This window comes from Callospermophilus lateralis, chromosome 8 (genome assembly GCF_048772815.1).
Source record: "Callospermophilus lateralis isolate mCalLat2 chromosome 8, mCalLat2.hap1, whole genome shotgun sequence".
NCBI classification, from domain to species: Eukaryota; Metazoa; Chordata; class Mammalia; order Rodentia; family Sciuridae; genus Callospermophilus; species Callospermophilus lateralis.
The window spans coordinates 81,530,874-81,554,360 of NC_135312.1; the positions used below are offsets into that span (position 1 = coordinate 81,530,874).

At 35.5% G+C, this 23,487-nt stretch overlaps 1 protein-coding gene across 13 annotated transcripts in view; it reads right to left on the reverse strand.

Moving 5' to 3' along the window:
- The window catches only part of Ank2 (ankyrin 2), a 227,041-nt gene that overhangs the window by 178,571 nt on the left and 24,983 nt on the right, over positions 1-23,487 (reverse strand). For all 13 annotated transcript variants that reach the window (XM_076865199.2, XM_076865198.2, XM_076865197.2 and 10 more), the window contains exon 2: positions 15,808-15,909. In XM_076865199.2, coding sequence (XP_076721314.2) covers positions 15,808-15,909 — 102 coding nt within the window. The remainder of the gene's footprint in view (positions 1-15,807; positions 15,910-23,487) is intronic.

A 23,487-nucleotide genomic window follows, 5' to 3' on the forward strand; every position in this document is an offset into this window, starting at 1 on the left:
AGTGTGCTTATTTGAATTTTCTGAACTCATTTCTATTTTAACAAGTGTTGCAATGCAAATAAGAAGACTGACAATGAGATGAAGCAAAAATATTCATTTTGCGGATCTATGCCAAATCACTATGAAACCATTCACATTCGGGGCTACAGAGGGAGTGGGGTCTAGCAGAGAACACAACATAAGCAACAGAAAGCCTCAGTTTCTATTCTTTCTCTCCATTACTAAAGGCATGACACAAATTTTATCCCTTGGTACAAAGAGAAATGTTCCAGTCTGGCGATAGCTACTTATAAGATAGCCTAACTTAATGTATGTTAATGTTGTCTGGAATCTATTAAGTAACTAATTATAAGCTATTATTTTTCAGTTAGATTCAAGAGATAATAAAACAAAGATTTTTTAACTAGGTTCTTCCATACAGCTATTTTATTTTCTTTTTAATATTTTGTTTTAGTTGTAGTTGGATACAATACCTTTATTTTATTTTTATGTGGTGTTGAGTATTGAACCCAGGACCCCACACATGCTAGGCAAGCATTCTAACGCTGAGCCAAAACCCCAGCCAGCCCCATATACAGCTATTTTCTATTACTGAAAGTTGGTTAAGTATGATGAGTTATTAGGCATGTTAAGTTCAATATATAATGTTTACCTGGGCTAGCAAAGTATTAATTGATGCAGAAATGACATTTTAAAAAGCATTTTGAATTCCAATGAAACCTAGGAAGCAGGTGTGTAAAAGAAGCTTGACCCACTAATAGCCACCCTTATCAGTAATTCAAAGAACTGCTATTTGGCTTCTGAAGTTTTAACTCTCCTAATTCCAGTGTCATTTTCACACAGTCTCTCTTTTTTTTTTTGGTTAAATTCATTTTTATGAGAAATTATAAATTATTTTTTAGTAGTTAATTTAATATATATATTAAGGAAAATGGTCATATAAATCTCAGCAAAAGAAAATTATTTAAACTGCTTATTATAATATTCATGTTTTAAAGGGATTAAACATTAAATTTAAAAGTAAGCAGCAAATTATTTAAATAATAGCTAAAAGTTATTATGGCTTATTTTTATGACTCAAGCACTCTTTAAGCATTTAATTGCATTAAATCATATAATCCTGAATTAAATATTGAAAATTAGGAACTAACTGGTGATTCTAGCTTTCAAACTGCACTCTTAACTCTCCTTGTCTTAACAAAAAAAAAAATGAAACCAAAGGAAAAAGATTCTATGGATTCTGCATTATAACCCTACTTCACTTTATTTAGACCTTAACTTCTTATTAGCCTTATATATTATCCTGTGGAATAGGAAATATCTCAGTCTCTGAAAATTATCTTCCTGAAGCTTCTAGACCTATGTGAAAATTAGAGTTCTAAAATGCTATGATGTCATATGCATATCAAGCTTAGCTATTCTTTTTTAAAAAAAACATGGCTTTGCTTTTATTTTTATTTTTTTAATTCTTTTAGTTTTTATTTGAAAAGAAAAAGTGAAAAGAATAGGTTAGAATGGTTGATTCTCTCAAGATTTTTATAGTAATAAAATTCTGTGATTTTAAAACAAAATGACAATTAATAAGCATAATTTTCAGTTTTAGAGATACTATTAAAAGAAAAGGTTTTATCTCTGCATATTTATCATTGATTATTTTATATTTCAAGCAAACCATTTCTAAAGGAGGCATTAAAAATCTGCATTTCGCCCCCCAACACAGAATTTATCAAGCAGAGGCAGCAGTGTGTATCAAAATCAACTAGTAACTTTTTTTCCAATGAAACAAAAGAATTCTGTAGTGGGACAGCCTAAGGTGCCTCCAGAGGCCAAGGGTAAAATCAGAGTGAGAGGGAGAAAGAGTCCAAGGATCTCAGAGGAAAGGAAGTAAGAAGGAAACAGAACTCAAAAAAAGTTCTGAAGCTATTTCTTGTCTGTGCTCTATTCTTCTAATGATACACAAGTGAAGAAACATTTTTGGACATAAGACATCAAACTCAGATTAAAATATGGTACAAAGTTTTAATATTAATAAGCAATCACTTAAATTCAATAAATAAAAATAACTGGATATCAAGAATTCACACAATAAAATAATTACTGAATATTTGTTTTATACCAAACATTCTAGTAAGAACAAAGTCTGTATTTCAAGGTATCCATACAAAAGTTGGCAATGTTATTAAAGAATTACAATGACTTCTAATCTTCTCCCCATTTTTTACAACATTGATTAAAAATAAGTCAAATTTGGATTCTAGAAGGAAGAGAAAGGAGAGAGAAAGGAGAGAGCCACTAAACAACATAAGTTAGCTTTAAGTGTTGTCTAAATAGCATATCATTTATCTATTTTCCATTATTATAAAAAAAGTTCCTCTAAATAACATTTAATATATACTTCTGAGTTAGACTGAGATACACAAGCTCCTTAGCCACTTCATACTCTGAGCAATTACAAAATTTGGTTCTGTTCACCAAGTTATTGTATTTGTGCATTTTCTCTGTATATTCTCAATAAGACTTCTCACAGGCAATAAATCATATTCACAGTAGTAACCTTCACTTCTAACATAATACCTGGCACAAGAAAGAGGGTACTTCACTAATGTTTGCATCATGAATAAGCTAATGAATAGTATGTACAGTATGGAAGAAAACAGGAATCTGATTCATTCATCCATTATGTCAGTAAATGGAATCAGGTTATGGACAACCGGGTTATTGAAAAAAAATATTTGATAAGTATTTATTGACAAGTCAGGTACAGATGCGTCCATTTCCAGCTTTTGGAAACACTATCAGGAGACATTTACTCTTATAGTCTGAAGCTGGGCCTTGTTAACATATGTAAGTAGGAATTGGACCAGAGAGAAACATTGTTTTAAAATGGTCTTTGTTAGCCTGGATCTCTGGATGTATTCTTAAGGAACAGAGTTCCATGAGAATCTTTGAATTTTACTCTTTCATTTGAGTGCCAATCTAAAACACGTTAATAGAAGTGTAGTCTGTATCGTCTGAATAATCACATTTACTTAGGTACCATCTACTAATTTCTTCTTCTTTGTCATGTTTGTGATTGTGCTGATTTCAAAAAAATCAATTACAGGGAACACTCAATTTTTAAAGCAGCATTTCTCAAGCTGAGGCACACAGATGTATTCTCAGCAATTTCCCACTCTTAAGTAGAAGAAATACGGCCTTCACAGGTGGTTTGTAAACAGAAAATGATAAGACTTGAGCCTTTGCATCTAGAAAGCAGAGTAGTATGACTTAGTGTTCCTAAGTGTTAGGAATTGTGCTATGTCCCCCAGAACTACCAATGGTCTGAAAGAAATAATGACTATTTTGACTAAGAAGATTTCTAGCTACAATCAGAAGAAATAAACTTGTTAGTATTTGTCCAGACTTGTCCTTCCAGTTACTCTAGCTCGGTGAAGTCATCATTTGTACCTAACCCAACTTTTTGTTAATAAACTCTATCTAATGACAACCACCAAGGTCATAATTTGGTCCCTAAGAAACTGTAGTAGACAACATAATGGGTTGTTGTAACATATCAGGCCTCAATAGTCTCCCTTTGAGGTAGAGAAATATATTGTAAAGATTCTATGTGTGTGTACAATACAATGATGAGCCTGTAGTAGACTTCCAATAAAGGTAACTACTACTTGATATCATGGGTATTATTGCTTCCCATTGCATAAATGTATACTATGACACTCAGTGATTTAAGGGGCTGGTCTGCGTGCAAAGATCATTCAGTCATTCATTTACCAAACATTATGTGGATACCTATAATTATTCTTTCAAACAGTATACTCTTTTCTACTACACAAGACTGAAGTCAAGTTTATAAATTCTACTTTATAAATTTTTTTTTGAGTTGGTTCATGTCAGTCAGTACTAGACTCTGTGCCCACCAGTTTAATTTTAACCATACTTATATTAGTATATATATTTTTCTTCTTAAGTCCTTCAATCTTCCTGTGTTCCAAGTTCCAAGTTCCTTTTGTATTATATATTAGTATATATATATTTTTCTTCTTAAGTCCTTCAATCTTCCTGTGTTCTTGCAAATCGATAAATTTTTAACTCTGGATGCAAATGGTTAGTAAGAACATATTTCCTTCATAGACAAAAAACTCACCAAATAGAGTTGTTAAAAGGGGCTTCAAGGACTATCATCAGTCTGGTATCCAAACAAGAAACTCTAAGGGAAACTTGAATAACAAATCTTAAGAAAGTTCTGGCTATTCTGTTAAATGATATATTCTCAACTCCCTGAAAACTTGTTTCTTTCTTTTCCTACTTCTCCTTTCTGCCTCCCGTTGTCTGTGCTCTATGTGGGCACTATTACTGTCTTCCTTTGTTCTTCAAAGGAAGTAGTATACTATAAGCCTCTTTTCCAATGGCAGAAACACCATTCCTCACCCCAGCAATGATTTTGCATATCCACTAAGAGGCAGGGTTTCATTTTAGACTACCACTGTCCACTCCACACTGCAAAAAGACCGTTCTTATTTTACTGATGTCAATTGTGTGCATATGTGTAAGCACACCCTTTTGCTCCAAGGTGTGTCCTTATTTATAAGCTCTTGCTCACCTTCATTTTAGACACTTTCATCCTACCCTAAGACCTTTTATTTCTGAAGGAGAAGGCCAAAAAGGAACAGAGTATGGAATTAAAAACAATTGCCTATTTCAATTTATGCATACACACACACATGCATGTGTGTCTGTGTGTGTTTTCATTAACAGCTAGGTAGCTCCTGACCATGCTCCCTTCAAACTGAAAGCATTCCTTAATGCAGAATTGCCAAATTCATATATATATATATATAATTAATTTCTTGGAATGAGACCCCTCAATTTGAAGAAGTACCATTTGAAAACAAGATCTCCTTTTTCTTTTCTGCTCCTTTCTCCAAGAGAGAAAGGCCTTGGAAACACTGAAGATGATAGAATCTGGGGACTCATTAAAATTGCACACACTTACAGAGAGAAGCAGAGGGAGTGAGAAATTCAGGGGGCAGAGAGGGATAGATAGTGGATAGGAAATGACTGGAAACTTCTTTTTTGTTTCGTTTGTTTTTTGTTTTTGAGACATAGTCTGACTAAATTGTTGCAACTAGCTTAGACTCAAAACTCCTGCCTCAACCTCCTCAGCAGCTGGGATTACAAGAGTATCCCACCACACCCAGCCCAGGAAACTTCTATACAGGGAAGAGACTGTTTAGAATAAATGGCCAGCAAAAGAAAGAAAATCCTGAAATATGAATGGGCAAAATCTCAGCCACTGCAGAAGGTCTGGATGATTTCCAATGACATGAAGAAAATAACCAAGGAGAAGATGACTAAGCAGAAATGGCAGCTTGATCTCATCTCACACATCTCTTGCCTCTGGTTGTAGTTCACATCTAAAGAGTTATACTGAATATTTGTCGGAGACCAGCTCCAACAGGGGGTCTCAGGAGACGAACGGATGGTGAGGAGTCGGCGAAAGAGGGGTGGAGAAACAACACAGACACCAAAGTGCAGGTGTTGATCCCAATCTTTACTTGTGAACTTGATCATATATACTTTTCATTTTGGCAGGCTCACAGTACTTTGTGGTTACAAAACAGGAATCATTATTCAAAGAAACAAAATATTACCTAGCTACAATCGGAATAGAAGAATGTATCTTGGCTTATGCATAAGCAAACATTTGTACTTTCAGTTCGTGTTTTGCTTTGAGCTGTTTCTGCTTAGTTAACTTTTAATAATAATTACAAATGTCCCAAACTATTGGCCTATACCTTGACTATTCTTTCTTGACTTACTGACTGGAACCGGTGCCATGGTTATGGCAAGTGGTTGACTTGTTATTAATTTTAATCAAACATAGTAAGAGCACAAACCATTGTGCACAGGAACAAGAACAAGTTGCCCAGTACTAAGCACTAATCTGTCTTCTTAACATTAATTTTTCTTCTCTAGATTTTAATTTAATTTCTCAAAAACTTCCTTGACAGGAATACCGGGAGTTTTTCATTAGACATTAACAATTTACACTCCACAGCTGAATCATTGCATTTAGAGCAAACAGATCCATTCTTTAGAAGTAGTTGCATTAATTGGGAAAGTCATGTTTTTTTTCCTTCATACTTAATGGTCATATGAGAAGTCACAACTATACTTATTAAAGGAATACAAAAACAAATTAGCCCATTCCCAGAAACATACTGCGCTCCTCCAGAGGATGGATGCCTTGCGCCATTCACCTCAGTAGGGCCTTGCCATTGCCTGAGTCAGGGGAGGGGCGCAGCAAATATTCATTTACATTAAGATCTTCCCTCTATTGACCTCCACCAGTAGAAGTCAAGGTACGACTCCAAAACTCTTCAGGCTCCTGGGTAGACTCTCTACCTCTTTCTCCAGACAGTCCCTATACCATTCCCATTACTATCTGCTTGGGCCTGTTTGGGCTAAAGTTATCACGCTTGCTATCCATATCTGACCCAGTCAACTGAACCCTCATCCCTCCAAATACTGAGTACCCCCTTTTCTGACTGTCTCTTACTACTTCCTGAAACTTTTACACTAAGCCCTTTGGAACATGTGAGCATGGTTATTAGTAACATCTCTCTTGTTAAATCTGTTCTCTGAACATTGCTTTTCACCTTTTTTGCTCTAATTGAATCTGAAGGAACTGCTTCTCTGAAGTTCTCTCAAGTGATAGATATGGAAACACCCTTTCATCTTTCTATGCATCTGGAATAGAGCTGGAGCTGTATTTGTGCTCCATACTCTTCACTGCTCTACATACTATTCCTCCTCCTCTTTCATAAACCTCCAGTTGTCCTCAGTGTGTAACCTCCAGCTCCCATCCCTCGTCCCTTGAAGATTTTAGTTTCCAGTTTATGTCCTTGTGCTTGACATATACATACATGAATTCTCCAGACATTCAGGTTCCTGCATTCTCTCTAGCCAAAGGAGTTTTCCTTTTTTCTACCTCATCCACTTGCATGGCCATACTCTGGACTTTTTTGTTTCCAATAATTATAACCTTCCTCCAGGTTCTCAATTCTAAGCATCTAACCCTCTGATCACCACTTCCTCTCTTGCCAACCTATTCAGCCAACTCTAGTAATCCTTGCACCTGATTCCTAGAATCCATTAGTTTTTCAGCATATCCACATTTCTCCAGACTCAGCATAAAATTCTATGTATGCTTTATAATCATTGCATGCATTTCCTTCTATGCATTCTCAGTTCTTTTGTATTTCTCTAGCTTTACCATAAATGGTTGGCTAAACCACATTCTGATCGTCTATAACTGATTATATATATAACTGTCTATGTGATCTCAGACCTAAATGTGACTGAGGAAGAACACACATACATCCTACCTGGACTCCCTTTAATTCCTGATCATGGGCCTCAGGCAGGCCCTTTATGCTACCTGGGAATTACCCTCCTACCATTAATCACTCTTCCACTATTCTAGATTTTTATTTCACACCTTCTGTCTTCTCAACCTCTGTCATTTCCTCTCCCATCTTCCCTCTTAGCTGATGGTCTTGACTCATACTTCACTGAAAAAAAATAGAAGCAGTTAAAAGAGAACTTTCACCCCACACCCAACTCCCAGAACCACACACACCACTTCCTGATCCTTTACTCACATAGCCTTTCTTTCCCTAAATTAGAAATTTCTAGCAATGGTCAAACTCTCCCTTTCTTGTGCCCTGGCCCTATTGTCCTCACTATCCACTCAAGGATACCAGCCAGTAAGTCTCCCTTCTCTCTTTCTCAAGTCATTAATTTTCTTTCCCTGTTGATGTTCTTCCCATCAATGAAATGAAAATGCTATCACTTCTTTTGTATTGTAGAAAAAAATAAGTCCTCTCTTAATTCCACTTTCCCTTCCAGCTACCTTCCTTATTCTCTGTCTTTATAGAAAGAGTCCTTAAAGCAGTATTTTGTCTGTGCACTGTCCATTGAATGAGCCTCAATCCAGAGTTCAACTCACCACTCCACTGAGATTGCTTTAATCAAATAACGAGTGACCACCACAGCCTAAAGCTATCATTCAGTTCCTCAATAGCATTTTAATAGCTGATCATTTCATCCACCTGAGAATAATTTTTTTTTTCATTTGGCTTCCAAGATAGCTACATTCTCCAGGTTTTCTTCCTCCTACATCTCTGGACACCCTTCCCCATTCTCCTTTCTGGCTCCTCATCCTCCTGACCTCTAAAACTTGGAATGCAGTGAGGCTCAGCCCCTGAGTCTCTTCTGTTTCTCATAGACACTCACCTGGCACAATGGTTTTGAGTACTATCTGTGTACACTGAGTTCACCAAAACTTTTAACTCCAACTAAAACCTCTCTTCTAGACCTCAGACTCATTATCCAATTGCCTTCTTGGAGATCACATAGACAAACCAAACACTGTGTTCAAAACTCAAAACCTCCCGATGATTCCTTTAAACCTTTACACACAGTCTTCTGCATCACAGTTCATGAAATCTTAACCCTCATTTTCTACATAGAAACCCCAACTGTCATCACCACATCCTCTTTTGCTCTCATCCTTCATAAATCCGTCAGAAAAATCAGTTTTCCCTTTAAAGTGCACCCAGAATCCAACCACTTCTTACCATCTCTCCTGCCTTTCGCTCTGTGAAAAACACCTCATCTCTCGCCTAAAGGATTATAATAGCATCCCCTGCTTCTGCCCTTGCTCCCGTTCAGCCTGAGTGTTACTATTAAAACAAGTGAGTTTGTGTCACTTTGTTAAAAACTGTCTAATCACATCTTTTCTTTTCTTTTTTTTTTTTTTAGCTTTTTTAGTTGTTGATAGACCTTTATTTTATTTATTTAAGTGCAGTACTGAGAATCAAGCCCAGTGCCTCACACACTGCAAGTGCACTACTGCTCAGCCCCAGCCCCAGCTCTTTTAATCACTTTTTATTCAGAATTAAAGCCAAAGCTCTTAAAATAGGCTACCAAGTGTTACATGACTCAATGCTGCTTTCTGTCCTCCCCAGTCTCCTCCAACTCCAGGCAGCCTGGCCTCCTTGGTCCTTTAATATGCCACCCTGCTCCTTCTATGGGGTTCTCTTGTCTGTCTTCTAAAGTGTACTCCCAAAAAATAGTGTCTCCCATACTTAGCTCCTTTGAGGCTTTGTCTGACCATCCTATCTACGATGACACAGCTCCCCTACTACTCTCTCCTTCCTTCATACTGTATTTTTCTCCATATTCGATATCATTTATTGCCTTTCCTCGTTTCATGTATATATCTTGTGTGTGTGTGTGTGTGTGTGTGTGTGTGTGTGTGTGTGTACCAGGGATTGAACCCAAGATGCTTAACCACTAAACCATATCCCTAGCACTTTTTATATATTTTATTTAAAGACAGGGTCTCGCTCAGATTCTTAGGGTCTCACTAAATTGCTGAGACTGGCTTTGAACTCGTGATCCTCCTGTCTCAGCCTCCCCAGCTGCTGGGATTACAGGCATGTGCCACAGCACCTAGCCTCTTTTCACATATCTTACCTTTTCCCTTAGTACTTTTCTCTCTCAAGTCGTAGACCATGAGCTACATGAGAGCAAGGTTTTTGCCTAAATCTATATTGTTCCATTCCTAGTACTAAGACAATGCTTGCTACAGAAGAAGCATAAAATATATATTTAAATAAATAGATGCAGGCTGGGGATGTGGCTCAAGCGGTAACGCGCTTGCCTGGCATGTGCGGGGTGCTGGGTTCAATCCTCAACACCACATAAAGAAAAAAAATAAAGATGTTGTGTCCACTGAAAACTGAAAAATAAATATTAAAAAATTCTCTCTCTCTCTCTCTCTCTCTCTCTCTCTCTCTCTCTCTCTCTCTCACACACACACACACACACACTAAAAAAATAAATAAATAGATGCACAAATGTTTGCCTAGGATCAGATTGGTTGAAAAGAATGCATAATTATAGTATCTGAAATGTGTTAGGGAGAGTTGCGTGGCTGCCTGGGAATTATGGTCCATGCCTTTGGGTGTAGAGAGTGTTCAAGAGAAATCCCAGAATATAAAGTGTTCTGGTCTAATCTGAACCACCACAGAGTACTTTAGAAGATAGCCAAAGAAATAATTTGCATGAAGCAGTTTTAAATAAAAGAAGAGTCACATTTCAAAGATCTTCATAAATCTGTGTAATTGTAAATACGATCAAAACTTTTTAGACTATGGCAAGTAGTTAATCAAATGTCTCACTGACCTAATTTTACATCGAATAAATATTAATATTGACACTCAAAATCTAAGTACTGAAAATATTAGACAAGCATTAATCAATCTTAACCCGAATCAGCACTACACAGTATACTGCAAGTTCCAGCATGAATGTACCAAAGAAGATCACAGGATAGTACATAACGCAAAAACAAAAGGGCACACAAAGCCAGAACAAACCAAACACCCTTTGCTTTTTCTAAACAAAGGGTCAATAATAAACATATGGGTAGTTAGCTATGTAAATTATGTATATATCTGTGCCTGATTTAATTGGTTAGAATACTGAATATCGTTCATTTTGTGGTCTAATAATTCCATAAATTCAATTCTCTCTCTCTCTCTCTCTCTCTCTCTCTCTCTCTCTCTCTTATATCTTAGTCTCAGGTTAATAAAATTGGTTTTGTCATTTTTTTTAGAGAGGTTCACACCAGATGAATCCAAATGGTATTTGTGAAAAAAAAAAAAAAGTTTAGTTTCAGAAAAAACATTTCAGTTTAATGCAACCCAGATAAACAGCACCATTATTAAACTGCTATTAAACATAATCTTTCCTATTTGATGAAACTGGCTATGGTAATACCATTTAATGTTCTGTCATGCCTGTGAGGATCTGTACTATTTTTGCTAAAGCTTAGGTTGAAAATCCATATCAAGGTAATATGGATTGTCATTTTCACTAGTATTTACTGAGTACTTGTTCTGCTAGGCACTTTGCAAACAGTTCATTTAATCATCAACACAGTCTCATGACTTCAGTGTTGCTATGGTCATTACAGTTGAGAATACTCAGGCCTGGAGAAGTTGATTGCCCAGGATCTCTTAGCTGGAGAGTGCAGAAAATGAGAATTTGGATTCCACCACCCTTATTTTAACAAGACTTCCAAAAATGTGTTATGGTCTGAGTCATAGTATGTGAGCATATGCTAAAGTCATTGTTGAATTTATCCCTTTGTTATTTTAGGAACAAGAGGCCTTGTATTTTAGGAACATTAGTATTGTCTTAAAAATGGTACATTTACTTCATTTTCTGTTTTTTTTTTTTAAAGAGAGAGAGAGAGAGAGAGAGAGAGAGAGAGAGAGAGAATTTTAATATTTTATTTTTTAGTTATCGGCGGACACAACATCTTTGTTTGTACGTGGTGCTGAGGATCGAACCCGGGCCACACGCATGCCAGGCGAGCGCGCTACCACTCGAGCCACATCCCCAGCCCCGTTTTCTGTTTTTGAGAAAGGAAACATAAGCTTCAACTGATGATTTTGTACCTTTACAACTTAGTGGTAAAAGATCAAGACCAAAACCCAGGACATTTTAAGAAGTATTAATCATTAGTTGGTGTCATATTTGGATTATAGCCAATAAATGCTAAGTGATAGCACTTCATTTTAAAGTCTCTAGAGTGAAACTAATAAATTTTATAGGTGATAAAAGTATCTGAAACTTCGAGAGATTTTATTGACTTTTAAACCATCAATAAATTTTTATGAAAATGTTATACAGTCTATTTTTAATGCTATGATGTTAATCTTGTTTGTAACAGTCTTAGATCATGTGTAATTACTAAATAGATAAAATATTTATAGGTTACATAAATAAAGTAAAAGCCAAGATTTACTCTTTTCTGAAAGTAGAACAAGGTAAATAAATTATGAGTCTAATCTTATAAATAAAAGGTAACAAATATGTTTGTAGTCATTAGTAAAAAAAAAAAAAGAAAACCTGCAGATTTTGGGACAGATACTGTGCCAAATTTATAAATTATTTCCATGTCCTTCAAGTTATTACAAGCCACATGATAATTTTGGATTAAATTTCAAAGTTCTCATGGTAGTAATAAGACAAATTTTATAACAAAAAAATTCTGATTTGAATTCAGTTTAAGAAAATCTTAGCATGCCAACACATGTGATATTTTTGGAAAGCTAGTACAGCCCAGATTGTCTTTCATTGAGAAATACAACAGGGTACAGAAAATTCTGGTTTGTATGTTACATATCATAATGCTCCTTAGAAACTCAGGCTTAGAAGCAAAATAGAGGATACATTTTCATTGAATATTACACATAATTAGAAATAGCAATACTTTCTCTCTTTTGCCCTCCTGAGTACTTGGAAATTATTTTGTTCTACATTTTACTGGAGTTTTAGGAGAAATCCTGGTGGTGGTGCTCTTTGACTCACAAGTTTTTTAAACTACCTTTTATATTAACCTAAGGAGAATAAAGATCTTATATATTAATAATGGTAGATTATTAGTAAGTTTGAGCTTCAAGATAATGCACACTGCCACTGTATAATTCAAAGGACAGTATCAGACATCTCCTCAAAGAGATAACCTGAAATAGATAAACCTGGACGTGAGAAACAGATGTCTGTGATTTTGAGAGTAATCACTTAACCATCTGTGGGCTCAATTTCTGCATTTGTAAACTTGTGCTAACCCTTAACTCATACCTTTATTTTCTCAGCTGATGGATAAAATATCATATGAAAAGCCCCAGCACGAAACCTGATAGAATATAGTTAATTATTTAATATTATTCACTTTGTGTCCCAAATCTGTTTAATTAATAGACCTTCCTGAATAGTAATAATAAAGACCCAACACCAGACCTATAGACTATACCTAGTAAATTCAGGTGATTAGAAAAATCAATCTCATAGTTTGTATAGAGGTTTCGATTTTTCTGATTCTTAGTGAATCATACACAGAAATTGCAAATAGAATGCATACACCTTAGACAGTCTTTTACCATCTGGGTACTGTAGTGCACATCTGTAATCACAGCAACTCAGGAGGCTGAGGCAAGAGGATCACAAGTTTGAGGACAGCCTCAGCAACTCAGCAAGGACCTAAGCAACTTAGTAAGGATCTAAGCAACTTAGTGAGATCCTGTCTCCAAATAAAAAAATTAAAAAGAGGGGCTGGGGATACGGCTCTGGGGTAAAACCCTCTGGGTTCAACCCCCAGTAAAAACAAAAACAAAAACAAAAACAAAAATCTTTTACCATTTCACAATTTAACTTGCATTGCAACCAGGGATGTAAGCATTGTGCATATTGTTATTCTACTTTCTGAACTGAAATGACTTTTCAAAAGTGTGAGACTCCAATTTGAGCCTGTGGGATATAAATTTTGCAAGGATTTTATAATATCATGTTGAGTTCTCAGAATAATAAAAGTTCTTATTTACAGTGACATGTTAGTGGATTGGTGGCCACTACAAAAGAAAAAAAAAAAAAAGGCCTATTAGCAACACCTTGAGCTACCTTAAAAAGTTAGGTTGATCTATAAATTTGATAAAAGTAAGTATTTACTACCGAAAGAGTATTGTTTCTTAAAATAACCTAAAACCTTTCGCAAAATTAACACGTTTGTTATATTTGCAGGTGAAGTAAACAGTTTGAAATGAGGTTAGCTTCATTTATCTTGGGTTCCCTTTTTTGGCATTATTTATGAAACTTTTCCCCTAAATGAGCTAATAGTTTCATGGTCCACTCTCCAGCGTATTTCAAATTTAGAAAATTGATATCAAAATTTGAGAAGTATATTTAATCTACTTAAAGAAACCTAGGGTAACATTTCAAGATTAGACAATATTTCATTTTCAATCTCTTAGGTTGATAATGATCTCTTAAGGTGATTTTATAGCGTGAGTACATATACCCACATGGGAATTGGGATGTTCTTTCTCTCTTAAGGCAACTAGTATATTTTAAGGTCAAATTATTTGAGATTTTATTTGACCTACAAGTTATAAAGCTAAACTGTTACTATTTCATGATGTGAGTTTAAGACACAAGTCTGGGTCAGAGAAAAAGAATTTTTAATTCATAGCAACAGCAGCTGCTTAGCATCAGCACTATGCCCTTCTTCCACCAAAGCTAACTTGGTGGACACAAAGGACCAATGATGGGTGCCTGTGCGTGACAGCAGTGATCTTGGGGGATTCAGACAGCCTGCTTTGTGTCTAGAGGGAGGTGTTGCTAATCCCTCAGTTCCTCACTGCAGGCCTCACCCTGAGAAATGGCCCAGATGAAACCCAGGCCCAGGCCTTTTATTCTTGTTATCTCCAAGAATATCTGCAGGAATGCTCAGGGCCACAGCAGGATGCCTTTCTCAAGGGCAAATAGCTCTCAACATTTTTTCATGAAAAGAGACACACTCTCCTAAATGATGAAAAGTATTGCTATCAGTGACAATGTTTTCCATGCCAGTGATTCTCAGGAGGTGCAAGGGATGTTCTGTACCCTTTGTAAAATTAGCCTCCAGATGAGATGACCTTGATACAGCCACCTCACTATTCTGGGCATTTGTAGCAAGTTTGGGGAAAAGGGAAGTGCCATAATCATACTTTCATTTTAGAAAGATCACTCAAGACAGTGTAGAGAACTGTCCAGAATGGATAAGACAGAGCTAATTAAGGAGGCTATGATGACCATGTTGGTAAGTGACCATGAGGTGAGGAGAATCAATGTGGGTTTGGACATAGAAGAAAAACTCCCTGGCGCAGAAGAGGAGATGAGGGATGAGGAGCAGTTGGTTTGGAACTGACCTATTAGAGGATAAACTAGAGGGTAGAAAATTGGGAGAATAAGTCTGGGGATAAGAAAAGACCAAGTTAAGCTTTTGAAATGTTACACTGGAGAGATTTAATAAATTTGGTGGCTTATAAATTAAATATAACTGGGCTGAATATATACTGGGATATAGAAATAAGCATTCTATAGATGATTTAGAATCAAATAATGGAATTTACCTCCTATTAACATAAAATTGGCCAGGATTCTTTACTGCTCAGTTAGATCTCTGTCAAACACACACACACACACACACACACACACACACAGACACCAAAAAAAAAAAAAATTTGAGCAAAATGTAGAAAACCCCAGGGTCCTCTAGATAATTTATGGTTTAAAAGTCTTACTCTAAAATGGCACGAAAATATTAATATTATTGAAAGCAAATAATATAAAAGTATATACTCTAAAGTATTTGTTCAATAGATGTGATGAATGAACAATTCAAATACTTCATTTAAACCAACACAGTAGTTTCAATTCTTCTCATTATAACCCACATTTTCAAATTAACTCAGGTAAAAAGGAAGAATAATTTTGATTTTATCCTTCCATTTCTCTACCTCAAATTTTTCACCACCAGTTATTCCTGAGTAAAATGCACATTTAACAGAAAAGGAAAGAATTCAGACCTAGATTACTAAAGGATGATAAATGAAGAGTAAAACGTTTTTGGTTCATTTTTCAACTTAGGATGGTCTAGATCATTTTATAGGGAAAATGATATTCAATTGTTATTTTTGATCTGTCTACTTTGCCAACAATATTAACTCTAGAAACAAACATCGGATGCTTGAAAAGTTAGTAAGAGTCAAAAATGGGGTTGCATAAGACCAAGTCCTTGGTACCAGGAAATTCAAGGAAAACAAAAAATAGCCTTGGGCTCTGAGTCTAACTCTGGAGGGCTGCTTTTGCATTGCCCTGATGCTGTCCAGAGCCTCCGCCACCTCTTACCTGGTTGCAGGTATTAATGTCGATACCCCCCTTCAGATACTCCACGACTTTGTCCAGGTTGCCCGCTCTGGCAGCACGCAGGAAGCTGGCATTGCTGTCAGACTGTGGGTAGAAGAAAAGATCTCTGTGAGCGATGGATAAAGTGAAAACATCCCATTCAGAAAGGCAAGAATGTTTATACTGCAAGTCAGAAAAAAAATTTAATACTAACTTTAAAACATTGAATATCATTCACAGTAGAAGGTAACAACTTCACAATATTCCTAGATGTTGTTTAAGAATATAAAAGTCATTGGGAAATATGTTCTGCTATAGTAAAGAGTATAAAAGGACATTAAAATGAAAATTATTATTGCTTTATTCCAAATCTTCAGCCACATTTAAAAATGAATTTATACTGTTCCAAAAACCACTATTACCGTTTATTTAAGTGTCAGGATTTGGATGACTTTATATTAAGCCTAGAGTCAAAAAGAATCAGAGAAATTAAAAAAAAAAAAAAAAAGGAGAACCTGGGTTTCTTTCTGTCTGTCTTTTTCTACTGTCAGTTTTCAGATGGGTCTGCCAAAGAACTGAGTATAGGTCACTGAAGAGTCATCAGTCCTCATTATCAGAGAATAATAGAAAGCTCCAAGGGTGCTTTGAAGGAAGGCAATAGCATTCCTTGGCAGGTGTGGACTGGGCTGATGCAAATTCTATGATTCCCGTGATTTTGGAAAAACATGACTAAATTCAAACCAGCTGACATAATACCATCTCTTGGTAAAGACGATCGCTCTGGATGGAGACTGCTTTTTTTTTTTTTTTTTTTTTTTTAAAGTTTTTCATCTTCCCACACTCTCGAAAATCTGATACTGGGAGAATCAGCTGAATTCTCCTGAAAAGTCCTGAGAAGAGTTGTTCCAGGGACAGAGCTACAATCCCCTCAGCTTGATTAAAAAGCCCAACTTTTAACCTTTAACATAATACTGACGAAAAATTTTTGCTAGGGTCCGGGCCACTTGCATAACTACTATAATATTTCTTGTGATATAATGTCACACTAAAGAGAAAATGGTAGCATGAAGAGGAATCTAATTTACACATTTGGAAGTGAGATGAGGTTTTGATGACTCTTTCTGCATTCTCCTCCCTGGGGTACCCTGTCTCCCTCTGTGGAAGCCCATGCTTTGCAAGAACTCTCAGCATACTCTGTCAGAACTATTTATTTATGATTTGTGGTGATGTAAAGATAGAGAAATGGAAGTATTTTCTCTGGGAGTTTCAAATATGGGATTACTTGCATACTGCTAAAATGATTTACACATGGGAAGATTGAAAAGCCCTAGGACTAAATAACCTCACATTTAACCCAAACACCACAATGGCTTGTAGGCTTACAAATCAGACATATTTATTAAGAGTTGAAAGATGTGACGGAAATCTACACATCCAGAGTTCATGCTCTGATTCTTTAGAAATGTATCATGTTGTGATTAATACTAAAAAGTGTCCTTCTCCCTCCCCACTTCCCTGCAACACCTCACGGTTCATCCTTCCTGAAAGCTGTGCCCCTGGCAGAGTGCCCTAAGTAGATCTGCAATGCTGCAGTGACTGAATTGTGACTCATCATAAAATGTGTAATCTATGAAATTATTTTGCTGTTTGCAGCAAATGCTAAATTCCAGGAGGTTTCTTGCCATAGGCCTTACAAGTGAAAGGGTTATGTTACATCAACATCTCACGAAAAAAATCTTATCTTTTCACTCTAAAACAATACAAATAAAATAATACTATGTCACAGGTATAAAATATGAAAGTATTATTCCTGTATGAACAGGTTTATTTCCAAAACAAATCTATGTGCAACATATTAAAGGTTGTTCCTAGAAAGGACTTCCAATTTGTACACAAATAATTATAGGAACCACTTATTGAGTGTTTACTGTGGGCCTAGAATAAAGAAGTCATATGCATTAAATTATCAATACTCACAGGAATATTAAGAAGAAAGAACTAATATTATGCTCATTTATTAAGTGAGGAGAGAGATTTGGAATGTTTCCAGTATCACTAATTGACTCAGTGGAAGATTTAAGATTTAATTCATGCTCATCAGACTGGGAGCTAGAAATCTGTCTGCTATTCTATCCCCACTCTTCCAAAGTATCAAAGCAGATGTTACCATGGATTCCTGACTTATGAGAAATAAGTGCTTCATTTGGGTTGACCACACTACACCCTTTGTCTACATATTCATTCTGTAAATCACAGCAATAGCTACATAGAATGCCTCAGGTAGAGAGGGAATTTTGAGCTGCCATCTCTACCTTCAAATCTATTGGCCATCTACGTGCAATTAGAAAAATCTAGTTGACTAGGATAAACTATCTTGAAACTTATTCATTTGGGAATGAGGAAAGAAATGAAAAAGTAGCTACCATATGAAAAAGACATCTCTCTCTTTCTGACTCTCTCTCTCCACATGCCTAACATACCCAACCTTAGCATAAGACACAGGTTGCTCTAGTATTCCTACAAAAAAAGAAAGTTATAATCAAATAGAGGGAAAGACTAACCCCAGTGGGATAAAGAGACACTAGAGACACCACTGCAAATCCCTAGAGGGGGCCACAGGGTCTGCAGGGGCTGCAGGCATAATAGAGCAGCATTCAATACACCCTCTTTGAACTTCCTAGGGATAGGGTAGATAGGTAGGACTGCTTTTGCTGATACATAGTAACTAGACATTTTTTAAAACTGTTTTTCTCTTTTCTGAATCAAACCTTTATAATGTGAATGCAAGTCAAATAGTTACAGCTAATCCCTGGAATTTCAGCAAACAATGTTCCCAGTGTTCAGGAGGGGCTGGACCCAACGGAAAAGTAATATCCCAGTCATCCTGCAGGGACCTCTTGTGCAGTTGAGTCAGAGTATACTTTGGTGCACAATGAATTCTTCTAGAACCCCATTAAGGGATTTAGTTTTCCCAAAGTGAGAAAATGCATTAAATGGAAATGTTATTGTAAAATGTTTCAAGAATGTGGATATTGTGGATGAAATTAAAATGAGGTTTCAAAATTTATACATGAATTGATAACATTGTGGTCAAACCTGTCTTCTTACATAGAAATCTACATTCCTCTCCCCCTTTCACATAGACACACACACACATGCTGCCCTACAATGAGGTCAATCTGTGATTAAAGTTCTTGACAAAAGAGCTTTGGATAAACAGTTAAACAGTCTGGTTATCTTTACTCAATAAAGAGCTGAAAGAAACTCAGATGCTCAGATGGAGAGAGATGCAGTAGTGTTCACCATTCTGTATTTCCCTCTGATTATTAAAAAAAAAAAAAAAAAAAAAGTTTTAAATCAAGAATGAGGAAGGGGAAAGTATGTTTCAAACTACCATTTTCTTTGCTCAGCCAGGAGATTTTGCCTTTTAAAATCTTTTAAGACAAGGCAACAGCAATACCTTTGGGAGAAAGTTTCAGACAAATGTAAAACTAACCTCTCTCTGCTTTGTGAGTTATGTCCCTAGGACCCTCAAACCCTAAAACCAATTGTGCTTATGCCTATTAAGTCTGACTCTGGACAAGGAATTCAAATGCCAAGTCCTACCTATTTTAATTTGCAACAGATGGAAGCTGTTAAAGCTTGCCCTTTACAACCTTAGTGTCATATCTCAAGCCAAGAAAGAAAAATTTCCTCTTAAAATTTTTCAATTTTGTACTTTTGACACAATTTTGTACTTTTCTTTCTCTCCCTCTTTCTTTCTTTCTTTCTTTCTTTCTTTTTCCTTTCTTCTTTTTTAAAAAGTCTGAATGTTAGAAAAATAGGAAAACTTTCTTAGCCCCCAGCAGGGTGGACTTGAAAGTCAAGGAGGGACATGCATTCATGGAAACACATATCCTAAAGGGGCACACTCACAGGTATCTGAGTTTGCTACAAGGATTTTTAAATTTTATGCTTATATTTCAATAGTAATGTAATAAAGAAAATGAAAGCATATTCCAGTTCATCTAGATGGCTACCCTAAACAGAGAACAAATATATGATTTTGGTATATACATTTGTGTTTATAATTCAGTGCATACATAACAAGTGAAGTATAAGTGACATTCAGAGGCATGATATGCCAAAAGTTTTGCTGTAGTACAGAGAGGGACATGGCAAGAATGGTGAAAGCATGATAAACCAAGAGTCTGAACAATAGCAAGCAGCAGCAAGTTAATGTCCAATTAACATGTGGCTCAGATGCTCTTTGCATGATCCTGCATGCATTGTTGTAGAAAATCCACAGTGAACATTTTTCAGGTTTAGATTATAGCTTTTAATTCAATTTTAGTTTTTACTGAATTCAGTAACCATCTCTATCACAATACCAGTTTCATCTCCAATAGAGCTTTAAAAGATTATCAAATACCATGCCATTAAAATTGACACTAGCAAATCTCTTTAATAGCTCTAAGTTTTATTATCCTGAAGTTATTATTAACAATAGTTTCTACATGTTTACAAAACAAGGTATTCTTTTTATTGTCTTCACTGAAGTCAAATTCAGAAACATTAAATTAAATGTGGAACTCTGAGGTCATATCTTTTTATTATTATACCCAGTATCTGTAAATCAGTTTTAGACATTTTTATCCACTGTATTTAATTGGTGTCATTTACTAGAGACTATTAGTAAAATTTAATTGCTAGTAAAAATTGTTTTTATAGTAGTAGGATAATTTTTGTGTAGTTTGTGTTTTTAATATTTAAGTTACCACTGTAAATAAAAATAGCACTGGAGGTCATAAAAGGCTTGTATGCTTTCAAAAGGATCAATGCGTATGAGAAGCACTTGTCTTAAGTGTGAATCTGCCAGGAGTCTAGGAGCCTTAACAGAAGGAAACAGAACACTGGGTTATGGCATACTCTCTGAAAATATTTGCTGGCTGATTAACCTTAAGTAAAGCACATGTTCCTGTGGAATCTGAGGAATTCACTTATTTCCTTAGGAAGTAAGTAGCTATTCCTTTGTAGGCACACACCTGTAATCCCAGTGACTCCAAACACTGAAGCAGGAGGTTTGCGAGTGCCAAACCAGCCACAGCAACTTAGTGAGGCCCTAAGCAAGTTAGAAAGATTCTGTCTCTAAATAAACTACAAAAAGGGCTGTGGATGTGACTCAGTGGTTAAGCCCCCCCGAGTTCAATCCCCAGTAAAAATAATAATAATAATAATAATAATAATAATAATAATAATGATCTACTTTCGGGAAATTCCTGAGTCATCTGATCTTAGCTTTTATGGTCTTACAAGTTTCCATTTTCTTATCAAAAAAATAAACGTACTTTCTAGAATTGCTAGATGGATTAGTATGATGATTTAAAAGAACTGAACCTGATAGAGGGACAGAAGACACCTACTGAGCTTGTTTTATTTCTGTGGGTTTTCTTGTAGGGTATAAATGCCAAACGACAATAGCAATCATAGATACAGACACATGATCTTCAAATGTGAAGGGTGTTGGCAGTACTCTCTTGCAAGCAGGTCATGACCAAAATAGAGGACTTGAAGATACTCTGTGGTGTAGAGATGTGAAAGGACAAAAAGAGAACCAGAATGGGTAGGGTCTGCCGCCAGCGCTGATGCTGAGGATTTTGTAGAGCATGACATCTGAAGGTTTTTATTATATAGTCATGCTTTTGTATACGGACTACTGGATTGTTTCATTAATTCAGTTCTTTCAGTAGCTTCAAAGTGTTATTGCTACTTTGTCAAAAATCAAAAATTTGGGAACAATCAAAAACTGCAAAGAATATTTTAAGTGCCAGGAAACATTTTCCACCTTAAGATCCACTGACAATTTCTATTCAGCTGCTACCAGTAATAAAAACTCAATAAACCCCCAATTTATACTTTCCAGCTCAAGCATGCAGATGGATGACCCTACATTTCTAGTGTCACAAACAGGTCTGTGAATTGCACTCAGGCAGATTATTGACAGGTGCTCTAATATTCAGAGTTAATGCTAAGACCCAAAAGAGTGTTCTTAATCCAGTGACCTATGTGTTAAGAAAACTGGATCAAACATAAAAGTAAGCCCAATAATCACTTTAGATAAGGGGGAAAAGGCAGAGTAAATTCAGATGTTTGCATTTTTATTTCTAAAAATGTAACATTTGAGATAATTCTAAACACAGAAAATTGAGAATTAAAATCAGAACAATATCTAAGTTTCAGTAGAAAAATTCCACTTGCATAAGTTAACTATCTTTGTTCTATTAGATGACTTAAAATTTCATTTTTATATAGACAATGACTTTTCTTTAACTCAGTATTACATGTTGACATTGATCTTTGCTATCGAACTAGATAAATCACTTTACTCATCAATGCTTTCCCTACAATACCAGCCACAAAAAGTAAAAGCCACCTATAACATACCAGTTCTATCCCTTTCAATGCTAATGCATTATTTTGCAATACCATATGGAGATTTAAGAATCCCCTGTACAATTTTTAAGCTTTGAAAGATATTATACAGCAGTAGGAATGACAATGTATGAACCATAACTTCCTGTATCATTGATCTCACAAAGAGAGTACTAATCAAAAGAAGTTAGACACACACAAAAAGACACCTTTTTATTCCACTTACTAAAATTTAAAACTAACCTACAGAGTTAGAAGTCAGAATAGTTTCTGGGAGCTAGTTTTACCCTCTAGTTCTGAGAGTTGCTCAAGAATGGTGTATGTTGTGAGCAATATCGGGATGAACATTTATAATTTATGCATTTTTCTGTATATTTGCCACATGTAAATTAAAGATTACTTTAAAAAGATAGTAACCCTAAGAAAAGTAAGGTATTCCTAATTCATACAATGGTGACAAAAATTCACTAAAGAGTAAACTAACTAAAAATCAGTATGCAAAATCAGTATCTTTTTCTCATACCAGAGGCAATTTTTCTGATACAGACTAGTTACATTCTGCTAGACCTTCAGTGAAAACTGTACTGCATATATTAAAGTAACCACACAGTCTAAAAGATGATGAGGATTACCAAATACACACAATTTGGTTCTTTGGCTTAAAAAAAAATGTTAACTAAGCATCAAACCCTTAGAAACTTAGTAATTAATTGCTCTAACATCCATTGAATCTGTATTTATAAAAAGTTCACGATTCTATTTGATCATACATTAATTATACTCTTCATGTAACATTAATAAGGTTATTCTACCTTAATTATGCTTCACAAATATTATACAAATAATACATCCCGGGTCTTCAAAATATTTATTGCAAATCCAAGAAGACCAGCTCTGATTCAGAGATCTCAGTTCAAATCTTCGGGAAAAAATTTAAGTGAAGTCATTTGTCAGAGACAATTTTATACATTAAAAAATTTCAGGACACTTACTTTTCTATGGTACTCGCTTTTCTATATTCAATCAAAATATTAATAACGTGACAATATTTTTCCTGAATGAATGAAAATTACTACCATGGAAACACACACACACACACACACACACACACACAGACTTCAACTAGTAGAGAAAATACAAACCAACCCACCAGAAAAGATTGTAGTAATGTACATTTAATGACTTTATACTCATATTCCCTATATTTTGAAATTTTAGAGGGTATTTATACATTAGACACATACAAACATGTACATTCATTTTTAAAGAATA